This window comes from Lactuca virosa, chromosome 8 (assembly GCF_052849685.1).
Source record: "Lactuca virosa cultivar CGN04683 chromosome 8, Lactuca_virosa_CGN04683_v6, whole genome shotgun sequence".
NCBI classification, from domain to species: domain Eukaryota; kingdom Viridiplantae; phylum Streptophyta; class Magnoliopsida; order Asterales; family Asteraceae; genus Lactuca; species Lactuca virosa.
Window position 1 is genome coordinate 55,223,989 of NC_136433.1, and position 15,464 is coordinate 55,239,452.

General features: G+C 32.5%; 2 protein-coding genes across 2 annotated transcripts; one reads left to right on the forward strand and one right to left on the reverse strand.

Annotated features, from left to right (window-relative positions):
- Positions 1-1,024: 1,024 nt before the first annotated feature.
- On the forward strand, positions 1,025-3,947 carry LOC145130360 (protein FAR1-RELATED SEQUENCE 5-like). The gene is made up of 7 exons (XM_079065174.1): positions 1,025-1,142; positions 1,559-1,669; positions 1,746-2,094; positions 2,260-2,370; positions 2,441-2,507; positions 2,973-3,559; positions 3,755-3,947. The coding sequence occupies exons 1-7, from the start codon at positions 1,025-1,027 to the stop codon at positions 3,945-3,947; spliced, it is 1,536 nt and encodes a 511-aa protein (XP_078921300.1).
- A 789-nt stretch (positions 3,948-4,736) lies between these two features.
- LOC145134287 (E3 ubiquitin-protein ligase PUB24-like) lies at positions 4,737-7,195 on the reverse strand. Its single transcript, XM_079069156.1, has 2 exons — positions 5,908-7,195; positions 4,737-5,295 (listed from the first exon to the last, which is right to left on the reverse strand). Exons 1-2 carry the CDS (start codon positions 7,131-7,133, stop codon positions 5,205-5,207), a joined length of 1,317 nt encoding a protein of 438 aa, XP_078925282.1. The 5' UTR covers positions 7,134-7,195; the 3' UTR covers positions 4,737-5,204.
- Positions 7,196-15,464: the final 8,269 nt, after the last annotated feature.

The window sequence follows — 15,464 nt, forward strand, 5'->3', positions numbered from 1 at the left end:
CCAAATCTTAGCCTTTGATCAAATTTGATCTTGAGGCTCATAAAAAAAGGGATTAACACTAATTAATCTAACTGATTAGTTAATTAGGGGTAGATTAGTCACTAGGTTAAATTTAAGATGATCAGATATCAGGTTAGCTTAATTTTCACGTCATCAAGAAATCATCTCATTTGTTCCAGTTTTCTACCAATTTATTCAATGAATCAACATTCCTTGTTCTTCAATTCAATTTGATCGATATTCTATCTCCAATCTTATATTCTTTCAACCGATAATCGATTTGATTTGGACATTAATCGAACGATGCTAAATCATAGCTTTTAAATTCGCGATTTTTGTGTTTTTTGAGTTCATGTTCTTGATTCTTCTACATCTGCAATTGATAATCTGAGTGATTGATGTTTATGTTCATGTATCGACATTAGCAATTCATTAGAAGATATTGATCAATTTTAACTCTGTGATCATCGATTTCGGTAGAGGTTCAAGTGTTCAACGATTTCTGCTAATCTTCATCTTCAACAATTGTTTACGATCTTTTAAGCTGTGAATTTTACTCAACATCATGAAATCATCAAATGATCTAGGTTTGAGTTTTCATCGATTTCACTGTTACTTGCATATAACATATTCAATTTTTAACCTAATTCATGAATTGAATCATCAAGCTATTATCGATTTCTCCAATTTATATATGTATGATTTGTGATTTCAGCAATCAAACATCATCTGTTGTTGAGACATCCAATTCAACAATCAAACATCATTTGTTGTTGAATTTGTTTGATCTAGAAAAAAGTTTAATCTATAATATGTTATTTTACAATGCATCATCTATTTCATTGTTTGATTTTTAACTTTCATTCAATCATTATGTTTTTCAGCAATGTGTCATCTGTTTTCTTTTGATTAACATCATCTATTTGTTTTTCATTAACATCATCTTAGTGATAAGTTCATGAGACTGCATGTTATTCTTATAGAATATTGTACATACATTTATATACCAATAATAATAACAATTATGGATGATTTGGATATGCATGACATCGAAAACAATCATCTCGATGAAGAAAATCATCAGTTCGGTTCTAATGATTTAGATATTCTTCATAACGAGGAAAATCAATCGGAAACCCAAGGTAATTTTGTTGAATTTCACTTTATATCATGATTTGATCAATTGATCAAGGTTTGAGTTTTCATTAATTTCATTGTTAGTTGCATATAACATATTCAATTTTTAACCTAGTAATAGTTATGGATGATTTAGATATGAATGACATCGGAAATGATCATTACGATGAATAAATTCATCAATTCAGTTCTGGTGATTCAGAGATTCCGCATAATGATGAAAATCAATTGGAAATCCAAGGTAATTCTGTTACTGATATCGGTTATTCTTATAGAATGATGTTGCTGATAAGTTCATGTTACTGCATATTATGCTTATAGAATAATGCGCATATAACATTATGGTTTTTTATGATTACTGTCATATGAATGCAAATTATTCTGATTATATGTTAACATGGTGGTATATTCTTTTTTGTAGTTCAAAGTGACAATGTTGCAGCACAATATGGCTCTTGCAAACAATTCATTGGAGCTGATGGTTCTTTCTTTTGGATTCCAGAGGTTGAAGCTAGTTGGATACCTCCTATGGGTTCAATTTTTAAAGATATCTAAGATGCTATTAAGTGGTATAAAGGATATGCGTTAAGATCTGGTTTTGGTATTAGAAACAGAGAGGAAAAAAAATGGAATCACAACTTCAAAATATTTTATATGCAATAGCGGGGGATTGCCAAACACTTCTACCTTAGACACGATTAGTGTTGATCATAACAAGCAATTGAGAAATAGTAATTGTAAACGCACAAATTGCAAAGCTTTTGTTGCATTCAAAGTTATACCAGATTCTTCAGAAGTTTATCTGTGGCGCTTTGAACAACAACACAACCTCAAATTGATCAATCAAGATTGTATGCATCTTTCAAGAGCTAAACGTCAGTTGGATGTTGTTGATCAAGCTTTTATACATAAGCTTTCGAGTGCAAAGGTGGGGGAAACTACAACATATAGGCTAATGTGCGTTATAAAAGGAGGATGTGAATTTGTTGGTGGACTAGAGATAGATTGGAAAAATTTTACAATGGATATAAATTGTCACAGCGGGGGCACTGATGCAAATTTGTTGATTACAAAGCTTTAGAATCGTAAAGAGAATGTTACAAATTTTACATACGGATACAGATGTGACAAGAAGCGGCTAAATGCTCTCTTTTGGGTTGATGACACTTCAAAACAAAACTTTGAGTTATTTGGGGACGTTGTTTCGTTTGACGCAACATATCGTACAAACACGTATTTATTCTAGAATTATAAACATTTTTTAGTTATATATTCTAATGGTCTTTTTTTGTGTTTTTTTAAGTATTGTATGGTATTTGTACCTTTTACTGGCATTGATAATCACAAAAGGTGCGTCATTTTTGGAACTGGTTTGTTGTGTAGAGAAGATACAAATTCCTATATTTGGTTACTTCGGTCATTTTTGAAGTGTTTTGGAAAAGCACCAATCATGGTCGTGACCGATCAAGATCCAGCAATGAAAAAAGCTATTGAGATAGTATTGCCATACACAAAACATAGATTTTGTATGTGGCATATCACAAGTAAACTTCCATTGAAGGTACTAACATTATTGTTATATTCTTATCAATATAAATATGACATTATTTTCAATATAAATATGACATTATTGTTATTTTCTTATCAGAATATTAAATGACATATTTTTTGTAATTAGAATAATATATTAAATGAAATGCCTTTTTATAATGTATTATATTCTTATAAGAATATTAAATGAAATATTTTTTGTAATTAGAATAATATATTAAATGAAATGTCTTTTTATGCTATATTATATTCTAACAGAATAATATATGAATTGTTTTTTGAAGGTAAGCTGGGAAACAATGAATGAATCAGATTTTAAGGCGGACTTCAATAGTATAGTATGGGACTCCAAAATTGCTGTGAAAGATTTTGAAATGAGATGGGATGCATTAATGGTAAAATATAAGTTACACGACAATAAATGGATGAAAGATATGTTTGATTTGAGAAGCAGTTGGATTCCAACCTACTTTAAAGATATACCGATGTCAGGTCTAATGAGAACAACTTCTCGGTCGGAAAGTGAGAATTCAGCATTCAGTAGGGTATCGCATCATGGTTATACGTTAAACAATTTCATGAATGCTTTTGAGTCTGTTATGGAAAGGCAAAGGAATAGTCAGATCAAATTTGATTTTGATACATCTACTATAATTCCAATAATCAAAACACCTCTTGAAGATATGGAGAAACATGCATCTATGGTATACACCAAGACTATTTTTCTCATGGTGCAGAGGGAGATTCTTCATTCACTTGTTTGTTGTTCACAGAAGAGTGTTACTTCAGGCGTTGTTTCCGACATATGCATTGTCAAACATAATGTTGAAAAAATAAGAAAAAGTTTAACACAAGTGAAGGTGATTTTGAGGTAATGTTGACATTTTATAATTCTAATATTATATTTTTTATTACTGAGTTATTGTCTTTAATTTTTTTTTATATTATTCTAATTTTTCTTTTTAGAATATACTTAATATTCTAATACTTTTGAAAAATATTCTAATTTTTCTTTTTTGAATATACTTAATATCCTAATACTTTTCAAACATGTTGAATTCAACAGAGAAGATCTAACGGTGAAATGTTCATGCATGCTTTTTGAGCGGTTTGGATTTTTTTGTAGACACATCTTCTGTATTCTAAAGATTTATGACATACAAGAGATTCCGTCAAGATACATTCTTAAGAGATGGAGAAGAGATATTATCCCCACCACAGTTTTGAAAAGGGCGTTTAGATATGGTGATTCGTCTTAAATGTTGAGAAGGTTGCATACAAAGATTTTTCCATGCTTGATCAATGCTTGTCTTCATTAAGTAATGATGACAAGAAGTTAGAAGAGTTCATGCAAAAGCTAGAAGTTTTTATGACTGATATTGGTGAACAAGGTTCAGACGAATCATCGGTTACAAAAGAAGCTCATATTGATAAACTTTACGGAGCTACTACGAATCCTGAAGTTGTTGATGTTGAAAATCCACCTATGGTGAAGAATAAAGGTTCTGGCACAGGAAAACGTTTAAAAAGTGCTTTGGAGAAGGCTACTATTCAAGGTAACAAGCAATCAAGATCATGCAAAACATGTGGGGTTAAAGGGCATAATTCAAGGAAATGTTTGACATTGTTGAATAACTCCAAGGTACAAAGTGCATAGTTGTGTCTAGAAATATATTTCGATTTTTTTCGTATATCAATAAAGTTCAATAATACCATATAGAAAAAAGTTTGAATTTCTTTAGTTTGGACATTTTTCAGATGTTTTTGTTTGTGATGATGTTTGAGACATTTTGTTTGTGATGATGTGTGATACATTTGAAAACATATTGATTCTTTTAATATTTCAATCTTTAAATTTTGCATTGAAGTATATACGAATGAGTATAATGTTTTGTTATCAAATTATTATAATACAAGATTATATATGTAAGAATGCTATATAGGTATATGCAACATCTAATATTATTCTAATAGAATAATGATGTCATTAAACATTATTTTGTTAGAATATTCTAAAAAATTTATGTTTACTATAGAATATTCTACCATGACCATTAAGAAGTGATCATAATAACAACTATACATTAAGCATTAATCACCTAATAAACCATATCAAGTTTCTTACATAATACTAGGCATCATTTTTTTTGTCTAATTTGTTCAAAATAAGATAGATATTACAAAATGAATTGTTGTTAAGTCACCATAACCACGTTTATAAAATTCCAAACTTCTATCAAATTCTATTTATTACCCGTTTCTAATTCATCCATTCTATTGATACCTTCCTCTAACATCTTTCTTCTAGTCGCATGATCAAATTTTCCAAATTCGATTGCCTCTTTGATAACTCTCTCATTGTGGTTGTTGATTTCATGTGTGGCAATCTTAACAGAATATAAGGCATTTAATTTTACAAATTGCACATCTTGCACATCACTGCCTTTTTCCATTTTCACATTCCACTTTCCTTTCTTTTCTCCACAATATTTTTCCATATGTCTCATTAAAAGTGTTCAATTCTCTGTTGTCAACTTCTTTGTGTTCCAGTCAATTTTCATCATCTTCACTGTTGTTAATCGCAAACCTGCCCCTCCGTGTCTTGATCTAATCCCAAAGTTCCATTAATTTACAAAAATGTCACCGTCTATTTTATGGTTTAATCTAAATTAATATCAGCCTTTGATTATTCAAGATGAGTGGTCAAGATTTGGTCTCCCTATCTCACAAAACCTACTGGTCTCACATGAACCTAACTATATATATATATATATATATATATATATATATATATATATATATATATATATATATATATATATATATATATATATATATATATATATATATATATATATAAAAGATTGATCATCTAAGCTAAAACCCAAAATAAAATGTCTAATACAAAGTGACACCAATAACTCCTTACGTTAACAGCGATCATTGTGAATTTTTGGGTTGTTAGTTAGCCAACATAAGGGAATTCTTTTATAATATAAGAGAAATTGGTGAAAAAACATATGCAATCACAGTTTCCTTTATTCATAGATATATTTTCGTCTGGTTTCTTTCTATTCATAACTAATTATTGTCTGTGTATGATTTACAGTTTCAAAATATAACATATGATAACTATCTTTATTTCATTCCATAGAGTACAAAATAAATCTTCCAATAATATGAATGATTAATGACTAAAACATATATGATTTGAATTACCTGGGATTCCTTGTTAAGAGAGTAATATCTAAACAAGGAGAGTCTTTCCACACATTTGAGTGTCTTTTAAGGATCTCCCTGGCTTTGTCCCTTGGATGTGAATGTCGACCATTTACTTGTAGCACCATACATAGTTTCTCAACTGTTCCAACCCTAATCATCTCTTGAAGCACCCCATCTGTCGCAGAAAATTTGGATATCAATGAAATAATCATCAAGGCTCTCTCATCAACCTTATGAGAAACCTTCCCCATTCTTTTTGTGATCATAGCTAATCCGGCTGCATGACCAAGAAGTTGAGCTCTCCCATCGGCTGAAGAACATAAGTGAAACAACACTGCCATAATCAACTCGGTGGTTTCCTTGTCTGGCGACCCAAGCTCGAGCTCCACAAGCTCAAAAACAGCTCCTGCTTGAATCATCATTGAGCAGTTTCTTGGCCAGGTACAAGTGCTAAGCAACACATGTAAACCCTCCTTGATTCTTTGTTCAAGATTCTTATTTTCTCGTTGTCTAAGAATAACTACAATCGTCTTGAAGAAATCCAGCTTCAATCTCTCAAGAACATGCGAGTTTGCGTAGTTTATGAGGTCTTTTAGTAAAACTAATGCGTGGGGTTTCATTGTTGTATCATTATAAGTACTAGCATCAAAACCCAATACCCATGTTAAGGAATTTAGGATTCGATCGTATTCTTCAAGAACTGAGCGTGTTTCGTCTTCAGTAAATCCAACAAGATAGAGAACGTTAAGAGCTTCTTTTAGACCAACGGTTGTGCGATTCTGATAACAGGAAACAACGATGGTAACCATGGCTCTAACAACACCAACATCTTTGAAGCAAATTCTATTATTTTCATTTTCGGATACAAGACTTTCCAAAGTTTTAAGTGATTCAAGTTGCAGCTCCTGTAGCTTGAGGTTCTTGATGAGGTTTATGGCGATTACCTTCAGCTGCAAAGAGGATTGCTTCGATGGTGCTGGAACAACTCGATCGGATGCACACCATGCTTCGATGAGGCGGCGGAGATTGTGGTTAGGAGTGAATTCTGAGGCGATGGGTAGCAGTTGATTGGTGACTGGACAACTCTTGTTTTTTCCATGGAACTGCCACCGTTGAATACTCTCTCTGTCGTAGGTGATGCCGGTGGCGACAATCACCGGATCTTTCATGATTTGCAGAGAAATTGGACAAATGAAATAGTGGGGGACTTCTCGGTCATCCATTATTTTAAAAGAATTGGAAGACAACAAATGAAACGAATGATTATTGGATTGCTATGTGGATCTGCATCTATATTAAATTGGGTAATGTATGGATATGGTAAGAGATTGCGGCTGTTGGTGCGTGTGGGTCTCTCCTTGAATTATTATTATGTTCAAAACTTTTATTAATGTACCAATCAGAATTTTCAGCATCCAATACATACGGCGGGTTAATTGTGCCCGGTTTCGTTTTTTTTTTTTTTTTTTTTTTTTTTTTTTTTTAAGACAAAATTGCAAGAATAATAATGTGGTATTTCGAAAATTGTCATTTTAGTCCAAACAAGTTTGGACTACTACTACCGGTCCAAAAGTTTCATTTCGTTGCAAATTGGTACAATTTATTTTGAATCTTTTTAAAATACTGATTTTGCCCTTTGTATTTTATTATTTTTTACTTTTTTTTATTATAGAAATAAAAAAATAGAACCATAAAATACATCTCTCTCTCTCTCTACAATACACACCTTACTTCAATTGGGTTGTAGATTTACGGATCCAACTGGGATATTTTTAGTTACATCCGATAAATTACAAAGGCTTGGATGGAGTTACAGACCACTTGAAGAAACACTTGTTAATTTAATAGAGAGGTACAAGCAAAGTGGTATTCTGGGTGAAGAAACATCGAAGACTGCTCTTTTCGTCTCTGTCTAATCAGATCTACAAGGTCACCGGATACCACCCCCAGATATACTATATCTGTCAAACCGTTCGTCTTCTCTAGCAAACTCCTACAACGAAAACCTAACCCTAAGTGTTTCATGTGGCAACACATAGATCGAAGCTAGGGTTTGTAGCAACGACGAAAGCTTCGACAATATTCTTCTTCGACGACAACTTCGTTCTTCAGTTAGGGTTTTCCTCTTCTAGATCTGGGGAACATCAAGGGTGACGACGAGAAAATAGATGTTCAAACCTCGACGATGGTTGAGGGTGACAATCCTTCTTCTTCGGCGTCAATGTAAGATCTGAGAAAAGGGGAGCGACGTCAAAGATCTGAGAAAGGTGTGACGTAGATCTGCTTCTTTTTTCGTTCAAGCTTCTTTTCGTTGTTAGATCTACTTCAATTTTGTTCATCGAGAGGTTATGGTTTGGTTAGGGTGTGTGTTTTCATCATATTTTCTATGTGTATGTGTTCATCTAATTTTGTGTTTGTGTGTGTGTGTGTGTTCATCTGATTTCATGTGTGTGTGTGTGTGTGTTCATCATATTTCATGTGTGTATGTGTGCATACATCTGATCTGATTTTTTGTGTGTTGATCAGATCTGACTTCGTGTGTGTGTATTGATCAGATAGGAACAAACTCAAGAACAAACCCAAATTGTGTGTATGGTTTTTGTTTTTGGGATGATTTTTTGGCGGAGATGAAGTGACATTAAAGTTTAAGTGGAGATGGAGGTGAAAGATGGTGGTGGTGGACTGTGGAGGTGGCGAACAGTGGTCGAACAGTGTGACATGTTTGAACACAAGTTTCAAATTTATATTCTAATTATTCAACTCAACTAAACACAATAGGCAGTGTACCTAGTCGTGTAGTAGTAAAGTGGTGTAAGTAAGGAGTCGATCACAAAGAACGATATTCTAATGAAAATAATGCTAAAAATTAAACTAAAGAAATAAACTTTAAATGGGGGTTTTTATCTGATTTTCAAGTTCAGAAAAACTGTATTCAAGCAATCACTAAAAAAACACTTCAAACTAAATAAAACAACTAGAAAACAAGATTTAATCAAGATTTATAAGATACTTTCGTTTAGGTTCGAATCCCCCTTTTCGTATGGTTAACTTCAAGACAATGGATTAATTTTGTTGGTTACCAGTTTAGATATTGCTAGTTATGTTAGTCCAATGCTAGGATATATCAATTTATGAACTTTAACCACATTGAGCATTTAAATTAAGAACACCAAGTTGATTGTAAGATATATTTGGACTATGAATGAAAAGATCTAGAAGTATCTATCTATGGTTAAGATAAACAATCAAGCATGTATTCTGATGTAATAATGCTTTCTAACATAGTTAAAGTAATTATCTTTACCACCTACACTAGGACTTGTTCGATCACTAGCTCTAGAAATTAAATGATCATAAACAACTAGGAAACAAGTTCACACAATCAAATTGGTCATCTAACTACATAGAACTCAAAGGCAAAGCAATAAAGATCGAAACTTTAACATGTTAAGATGATGATTTATCAAACACAAGTTAAAACCAACATCATTAATCCATAAAAGTATAAACTTACACATAGTAGTAGGGTTCATCTAATCTAAACAAAAGTAAAGGGTTATTAACCCATGATTACAACAAAAACACACTTAATCAAAAAGTAATCTAGGTTAAACATTGTAAAATCTAGGAAAATCAAAAGATTAATGATGAATCTTTACTCCAATCTCTTTAAATCTCTTTCTTCAAATGAAATCAGGGCTCCAAGGGTTTTCTCAGAGGTTTTCGTTGCTTTTCGTCAAACATATCAACAGCTCTCTCTTCACGCATCCCAAATTTTGACCTAAAAATCGATATGTATACTTTCCAAAAATTAGCTTCCAAGTCGTGGCCATATGATCGCGACACCATGGAAATCATATTACACATGTATTCCGCAAGTCTCACCACCATCCAATCGAGAAGGTTCTCATATACACATTGTGGATCAGGAAATGTCACGTCGTGGATTCTTCTTTTATGAACGATTCTTCTTTTCTTCTTTTTTATGCAAGCCCCCTCTTCCAATTTTCCAACATTGTTTAGTTTTGATCTCTTTTCCTGAGAATGCCCTTCTTTGGCTACAAAATAGAATTTATACTTTATAAGTACCAAATATCTTTGCATTTAACCAAAATAAAGCTAACATGTATTAAAATAATGCACAAATATATGTATAAATATAACAATGTCAAAATACACCACATTTGTCTTTTGATTGTCCCCAAGCAAAACTTTATTTCAATACATCACATCAAAACATTGCCCAAAACAATCTAATTTGAACTTACTAATTATACATTGCCTCAATGCATTTATCTGTGTCTAATTTTACCTAAGTACTTCTTAAATCCTAAATACTTACTTTCCTCACAAACGTCCCCCCCCCCCCCTCATTTTAAAAACATTCGTTTTTGCATTCCTTCAATTTATACATTTTTATTACCCACTTCATTTCAAAAGTTATTGTAAAGCTTCCAAGCGAAATGACTTGAAAGAATATACTATATAATATAATTGTCCTAAAAATATAACTAAACTTTATTGCAACTTTATATATATTTGGAACTTTTCTCTTTTTCACAATTTTCAGCTTTTCTATCTTTTCTCAATGCTTTAAATTTCAACTTTCACATATAAACAAGCAAATAATAATTTCCAACTTTATTTATACTATACTATAGTTCGTGAATTTTTAAGAAATTTATTTGAGTATTCGGAATTCCATAGGTCACTAATGGAACCTGTGATTTTCGATGCCCATGTAGTGATTTTCTTCCCATCCATCCAAGTTTTTACATATAGGTGGATAGGTATAAATATCCCAAGGGGGGATACTCACCAAGTCTCAAAGGCCACTGATTGATCTCACTCCTAAACTGTTAATTATTTATTATATATAGCTAGACTCAAAATGTACAAATTAAACATATAATACTTGGAAAATTGACTCAGTCTATTTTAAATCAGGACCCAAGAGATAAATCGTCACCGGTAGGCTTTTATTAGGGTATAAACATATATCAAATCTGAAAAATATTATGTCCTTCAAACTGCATAATGTTGCGTTTTTGTCTCTTGATTTCACTAAGTCTGTGAAGCCATAAATGCATTATAACAAACTGGCTCAACTAAATCTTAGAGTTTTCTTTGAATCATCTCGCACAACACTACCAAACTCGTCCTAGCGCAATAATATCAAATTTTAAAAAGGTACTAGATTTTTTTTAATTAGACTATTTTTGCAAGTCTATATAATATAATTTAAAATTTTTAAATCAAGCATTTTTCAAAAATAAAACTTTTAATGTTTGGATTTTTTTTTTGACCTCCTACGTCACAATTATTTCATACAATGCCCTCATTGTATGCATAAAACCAATAAAGCAATAAAAGGAAGAAAAATGCATAGACTCCCTTAGGTAGTAGTGGCGAGATCGAATCGATTGTTGTAGGAAAAAGCATTGACATCTCCAAATTTAAGGTGGAAAATGGAATTTACTACTTTTGAATGTGCCGGAAGACGAATCAAGAACACCGACTTCTGAAAGGTAGTGCAAAAGCTTGCAAAATTATCGAATGAACATGACGTGTGTAAGTTGTTAACGATGCCATGGCATCGAACCTGAAAAATGACATATCATAATCAATGCGGATGTCATGACTTAGGAAAGTGTCGACCGCGCCATGGGAAAGAAGAATGTCTTTTGAAATCGCAATAAAGTAAACCTCCATGACGTGGCAATAGAACATCCATGTCGTGCGAATGAAGCATCTCAGAACTAAAAATCTTCTAAAACTGATCATATGTATGTGATGCTCCAATGTATAAACATCACAAGGCTCAAAATAAACTTTATGAATCCATCATAAAATTAAAAATCTCTCACAAACTCGACGTCTACCCCACACTTAGGCTCTCGATTATAGTCTTCAAACATTATGTCACGACTTTTTTTTTTCTATCGAATATTAAACCTATTTCTTATGCAACCAAGAATAAACCAAATTCCTAGAGTATAACAAGGAAACTAACATTATCATTCGGTTACAAACTCAAAACAAAACACAAACGAAAACACATCAAAAATAAAAGCATGTTCTTGAGAAAATCACACCAAACACAAAAACTAAAAATAAAAGGATAATTGTCACACATCATCATCCTTATCACGTGCTCCATTCGTGCAAGATGCAACATCACCGACCGCCCACAACTCTTCCCAAGTTGCAATGTACGAGAATTGTTGTGGCATATTAACCGGACTCTTGATCTTCAAATGTGAAAACAGTAAATCCATAGGATTTCCATGTTGATTCACTCCTCCAAATTGCAATGTATGTGGATCAGGAAATGTCACATCGTGGAGTCTTCTTTATACACAATTCTTCTTTTCTTCTTCTTGATGCGAGCTCTATCTTCCAAGTTTCCAACATTGTTTGGTTTTGGTCTCTATTCTTGATAGGTCCTTATTTGGCTACAAAATAAAATTTATACTTTATAAGTATCAAATATCTTTGTATTTACAAAAATAAAGCTAAAATAAATTGAAACAAGGCATAAATATATGTATAAATATAGCAATATCATAGCGGTGGTGGGCGAAAGATGTTCTTGAGTGTTCTTCAGTCGATTAGTATGTTCTTGGGTGTTCTTCAGTCTATTAATATATATTTAGCAAGCAAACAAAATGAATCATTAGATGATTCAAATGTAAGAGGATTCACAAGAAAAAATTCCTAAAAAAACACATTCATGATTCATTTTATGTAAATTAAGAAAAAAATCACTTTTATGATAACTTTTGTGAATATCAATAAAATCATCGTGATGTTTTTTCGGGATTTTTTTTTGTGAATCATGTTATTTTTTATTAATATAGTGATTCGTTTGTTTTTTTCGCCAAAAAAAACTTGCAAAAAAAACTTATTACCAACGTGAGAACTAAAAGTGGACCATCAGATTAAAAAATTAAGGGATGGTATCTTAATAAAATAACATACGGGATGGTATCTTAATAAAATAAATAGGAAAAAACACACGGGATGGTATCTTAATAAAATAACATAATGACATTTTAGGGATTTAGAAATTAGCCCCTAAATAAACATATCAGATTCCTAATTAGTCTCTTTCTATCGCTCATTCCCTTCTCATGATTCCTCCATCGATATCCTCCCTAAATCCATCGAGCACCTTCCTCACCCTCCGCCTCTGACGCCCACCCCTACCTGTGTCAATGAGCACCACATTCTAGGATTCGTTGTTGTCAATCAACAATGATCCACGATAATGTCGTCTCCATTGAAGATGCTATATCTTCTCCTTCATATATATGTCTGTAGAAGACCACTAATTCAACAACCTACCATTCTCCTTGTCAAATATCCTCTGGCCTCCATCCCCTCTCTGTCAACCATCGATAATTTATCACTAATCGAAAAAATTGATTCAGCTCGTGGATCGCAAATACACGCCTAGCTGGGAATCAATTTCTATAAAATCACTAGTGAAGTTACTTTGGGTGGGTTTGGATTCCATGACGTCGTAATTAACTCACTGCGTCACTCGGTTCACTTGTCGGATTTGTCACCAGGAGGAATTGGAGTTGTTTTTCTAGCTTATAAGAAAATGAGAGAACAGTTTTGTGTTGTCGATTCAATAAGTTATATTCAGGTATTCTTCAATCTCCTTATGTTTCGCAAACTAGAAATCTAAAGTCTAAAATTCAATAATCTTACAAACTTACATGATTCCGTAAACTCTGCTAACGTTTTTACAAGTTATTAGAATGGATCATATTCTAGAATTTCGAAATTCATCAAACTTTATATACTTATTTTCATCTTATCTTTTCTGATTGTTTTTTGTAATTTAGATTTTCTTAATGTAAGCAGAATCTAACTTCTAGTTCATATCAATCCCCTTACAAACCTGTTGTTACTCCTTTGATCCCAAAATCAATACACAAATGTAATTTGATGAAATTTCTCATACGTTAATATGTTGTTCCTCCTTTGTGTATTAGAGCTATAATACACAAAAAATGGAAGTAACATTTTCTTTCTTGCATTTAGCCAGATTTAGCTAGTTTTACTTAAAATTATGAATTCTTTTTGCGAAGTATTGTTTTAATCTATGTTGTTTATGTCATTCAGGGGATTGGTGTTGTTTGTAACAAAGAAATTGGTTTTAATGCGGATAATTTTTTTGTTGAGTTCTTGGGAGAGGTGAAGATACCATTTGTTTTACTACTAACTATTCATCTTTATATTGCATTTGTGACACAAGATTGGACATGTAACATCCAAAAAATCAAGGAAAAATTTTCATTTTTCAAAAACAACCAAATACCATAAATGTTTACAAATAAAGTTTCCAAAGTGTCAAACTCACAAATCAAAGTGTCCCAAAATCAAATCTCATAAAAAGTGAAGGATGTGTCCGATCAAGCCTTCGCCTTTCCACGATCATCTGAACTACCTAAAACATAAAACTTAAATTGTAAGCCAAACCTTATTGAGTTCCCCCAAAGTACCTGTTAGGTGCATTTTGTGCACCTTTTAGTCCCTTTTATGCATCTATTTAGCATAGTTATCCTTCATTTTTTTGCATTTCATCAAATTCATGTTAGTCTCTAGAACAACCTTATTTGAATGCTAACATGATCTTTTCAAGTAAACCGGAAGTTGGAACGCACTTTGGGAGGTGCCGAGAAGCATGGGTGAAGATTTTGGGATGATCGGACGCAGAACGGAAAAGTTGGAAAAATCAAGATTGGATTTGAAGACAGAAGCGTACACGGATCGTGTTCAATTTGTACTGAAAAATTCACACGGGTCGTGTTTGACCAAGAAGGGGCTGTTGACTATGCTGAACACGACCCGTGTCAGTTTAGCCTATTTTGACACAGGTCGTGTTAGGCATTTTTGAGCATTGTACTTTGGAAGAAAACACGAGGATGGCATGCCAATTTTCACTCAACACGACCCATGTTGATTTACTCTATTTTGACACGGGGCATGTTCGTACCAAAAACTAACTTTTGGCAGTTTTCCCTATCTTTCATATTACGGGATTTGGGGCATTTTTAGACCTAGACTTCATTTCCAAAGTAGGGTAAGACGGAAATTTTGAAGGTTTTTGCAAGGTTTCAATTGTAATCATTTGGAAACATTTTTTTAGGATTTGTAATTCTCGTATGTGGATTATTTCATCTTTCCTAGACATGTTGATTCTTCTAGCCATGTGTGGCTACAACCCTAGTTTCTCCAACCTTATGTTTTGACTTCTTAGTTGTGATTTCAATCATATGACTTGATGTTTGCTTTCAATTTCTATCTAATGAATTTGATTTTGCTTTAATTGAATGTTTGACTCTAATTGTGATTCTTATTGGCCATTTGAATTAGGTTTATGTCATTCAAGTTATCTAATTGCAAAATCTGTAATTGTTTTGTGAATTGGACTAAATAACAAGCACTAAACTGATTTTCATTGAATGGATTTAGTGTAAAATCTTATTCACACACTCTTACGCTCCCAAGCATGTGAGGAGTATTGGGTGTTGTTGGGA

Bases quoted from the DNA above. Each gene is read 5' to 3' on its own strand.
- LOC145130360 (XM_079065174.1), top strand. From the start codon at position 1,025: ATGGATGATTTGGATATGCATGACATCGAAAACAATCATCTCGATGAA. The intron at 1,143-1,558 runs GTAATTTTGTTG...TCTTTTTTGTAG, and splicing joins AAATCAATCGGAAACCCAAG to TTCAAAGTGACAATGTTGCA. The intron at 2,508-2,972 runs GTTTGTTGTGTA...TGTTTTTTGAAG, and splicing joins GTGCGTCATTTTTGGAACTG to GTAAGCTGGGAAACAATGAA.
- LOC145134287 (XM_079069156.1), bottom strand. From the start codon at position 7,133: ATGGATGACCGAGAAGTCCCCCACTATTTCATTTGTCCAATTTCTCTG. The intron at 5,296-5,907 runs GTAATTCAAATC...CTTTGGGATTAG, and splicing joins CTCTTAACAAGGAATCCCAG to ATCAAGACACGGAGGGGCAG.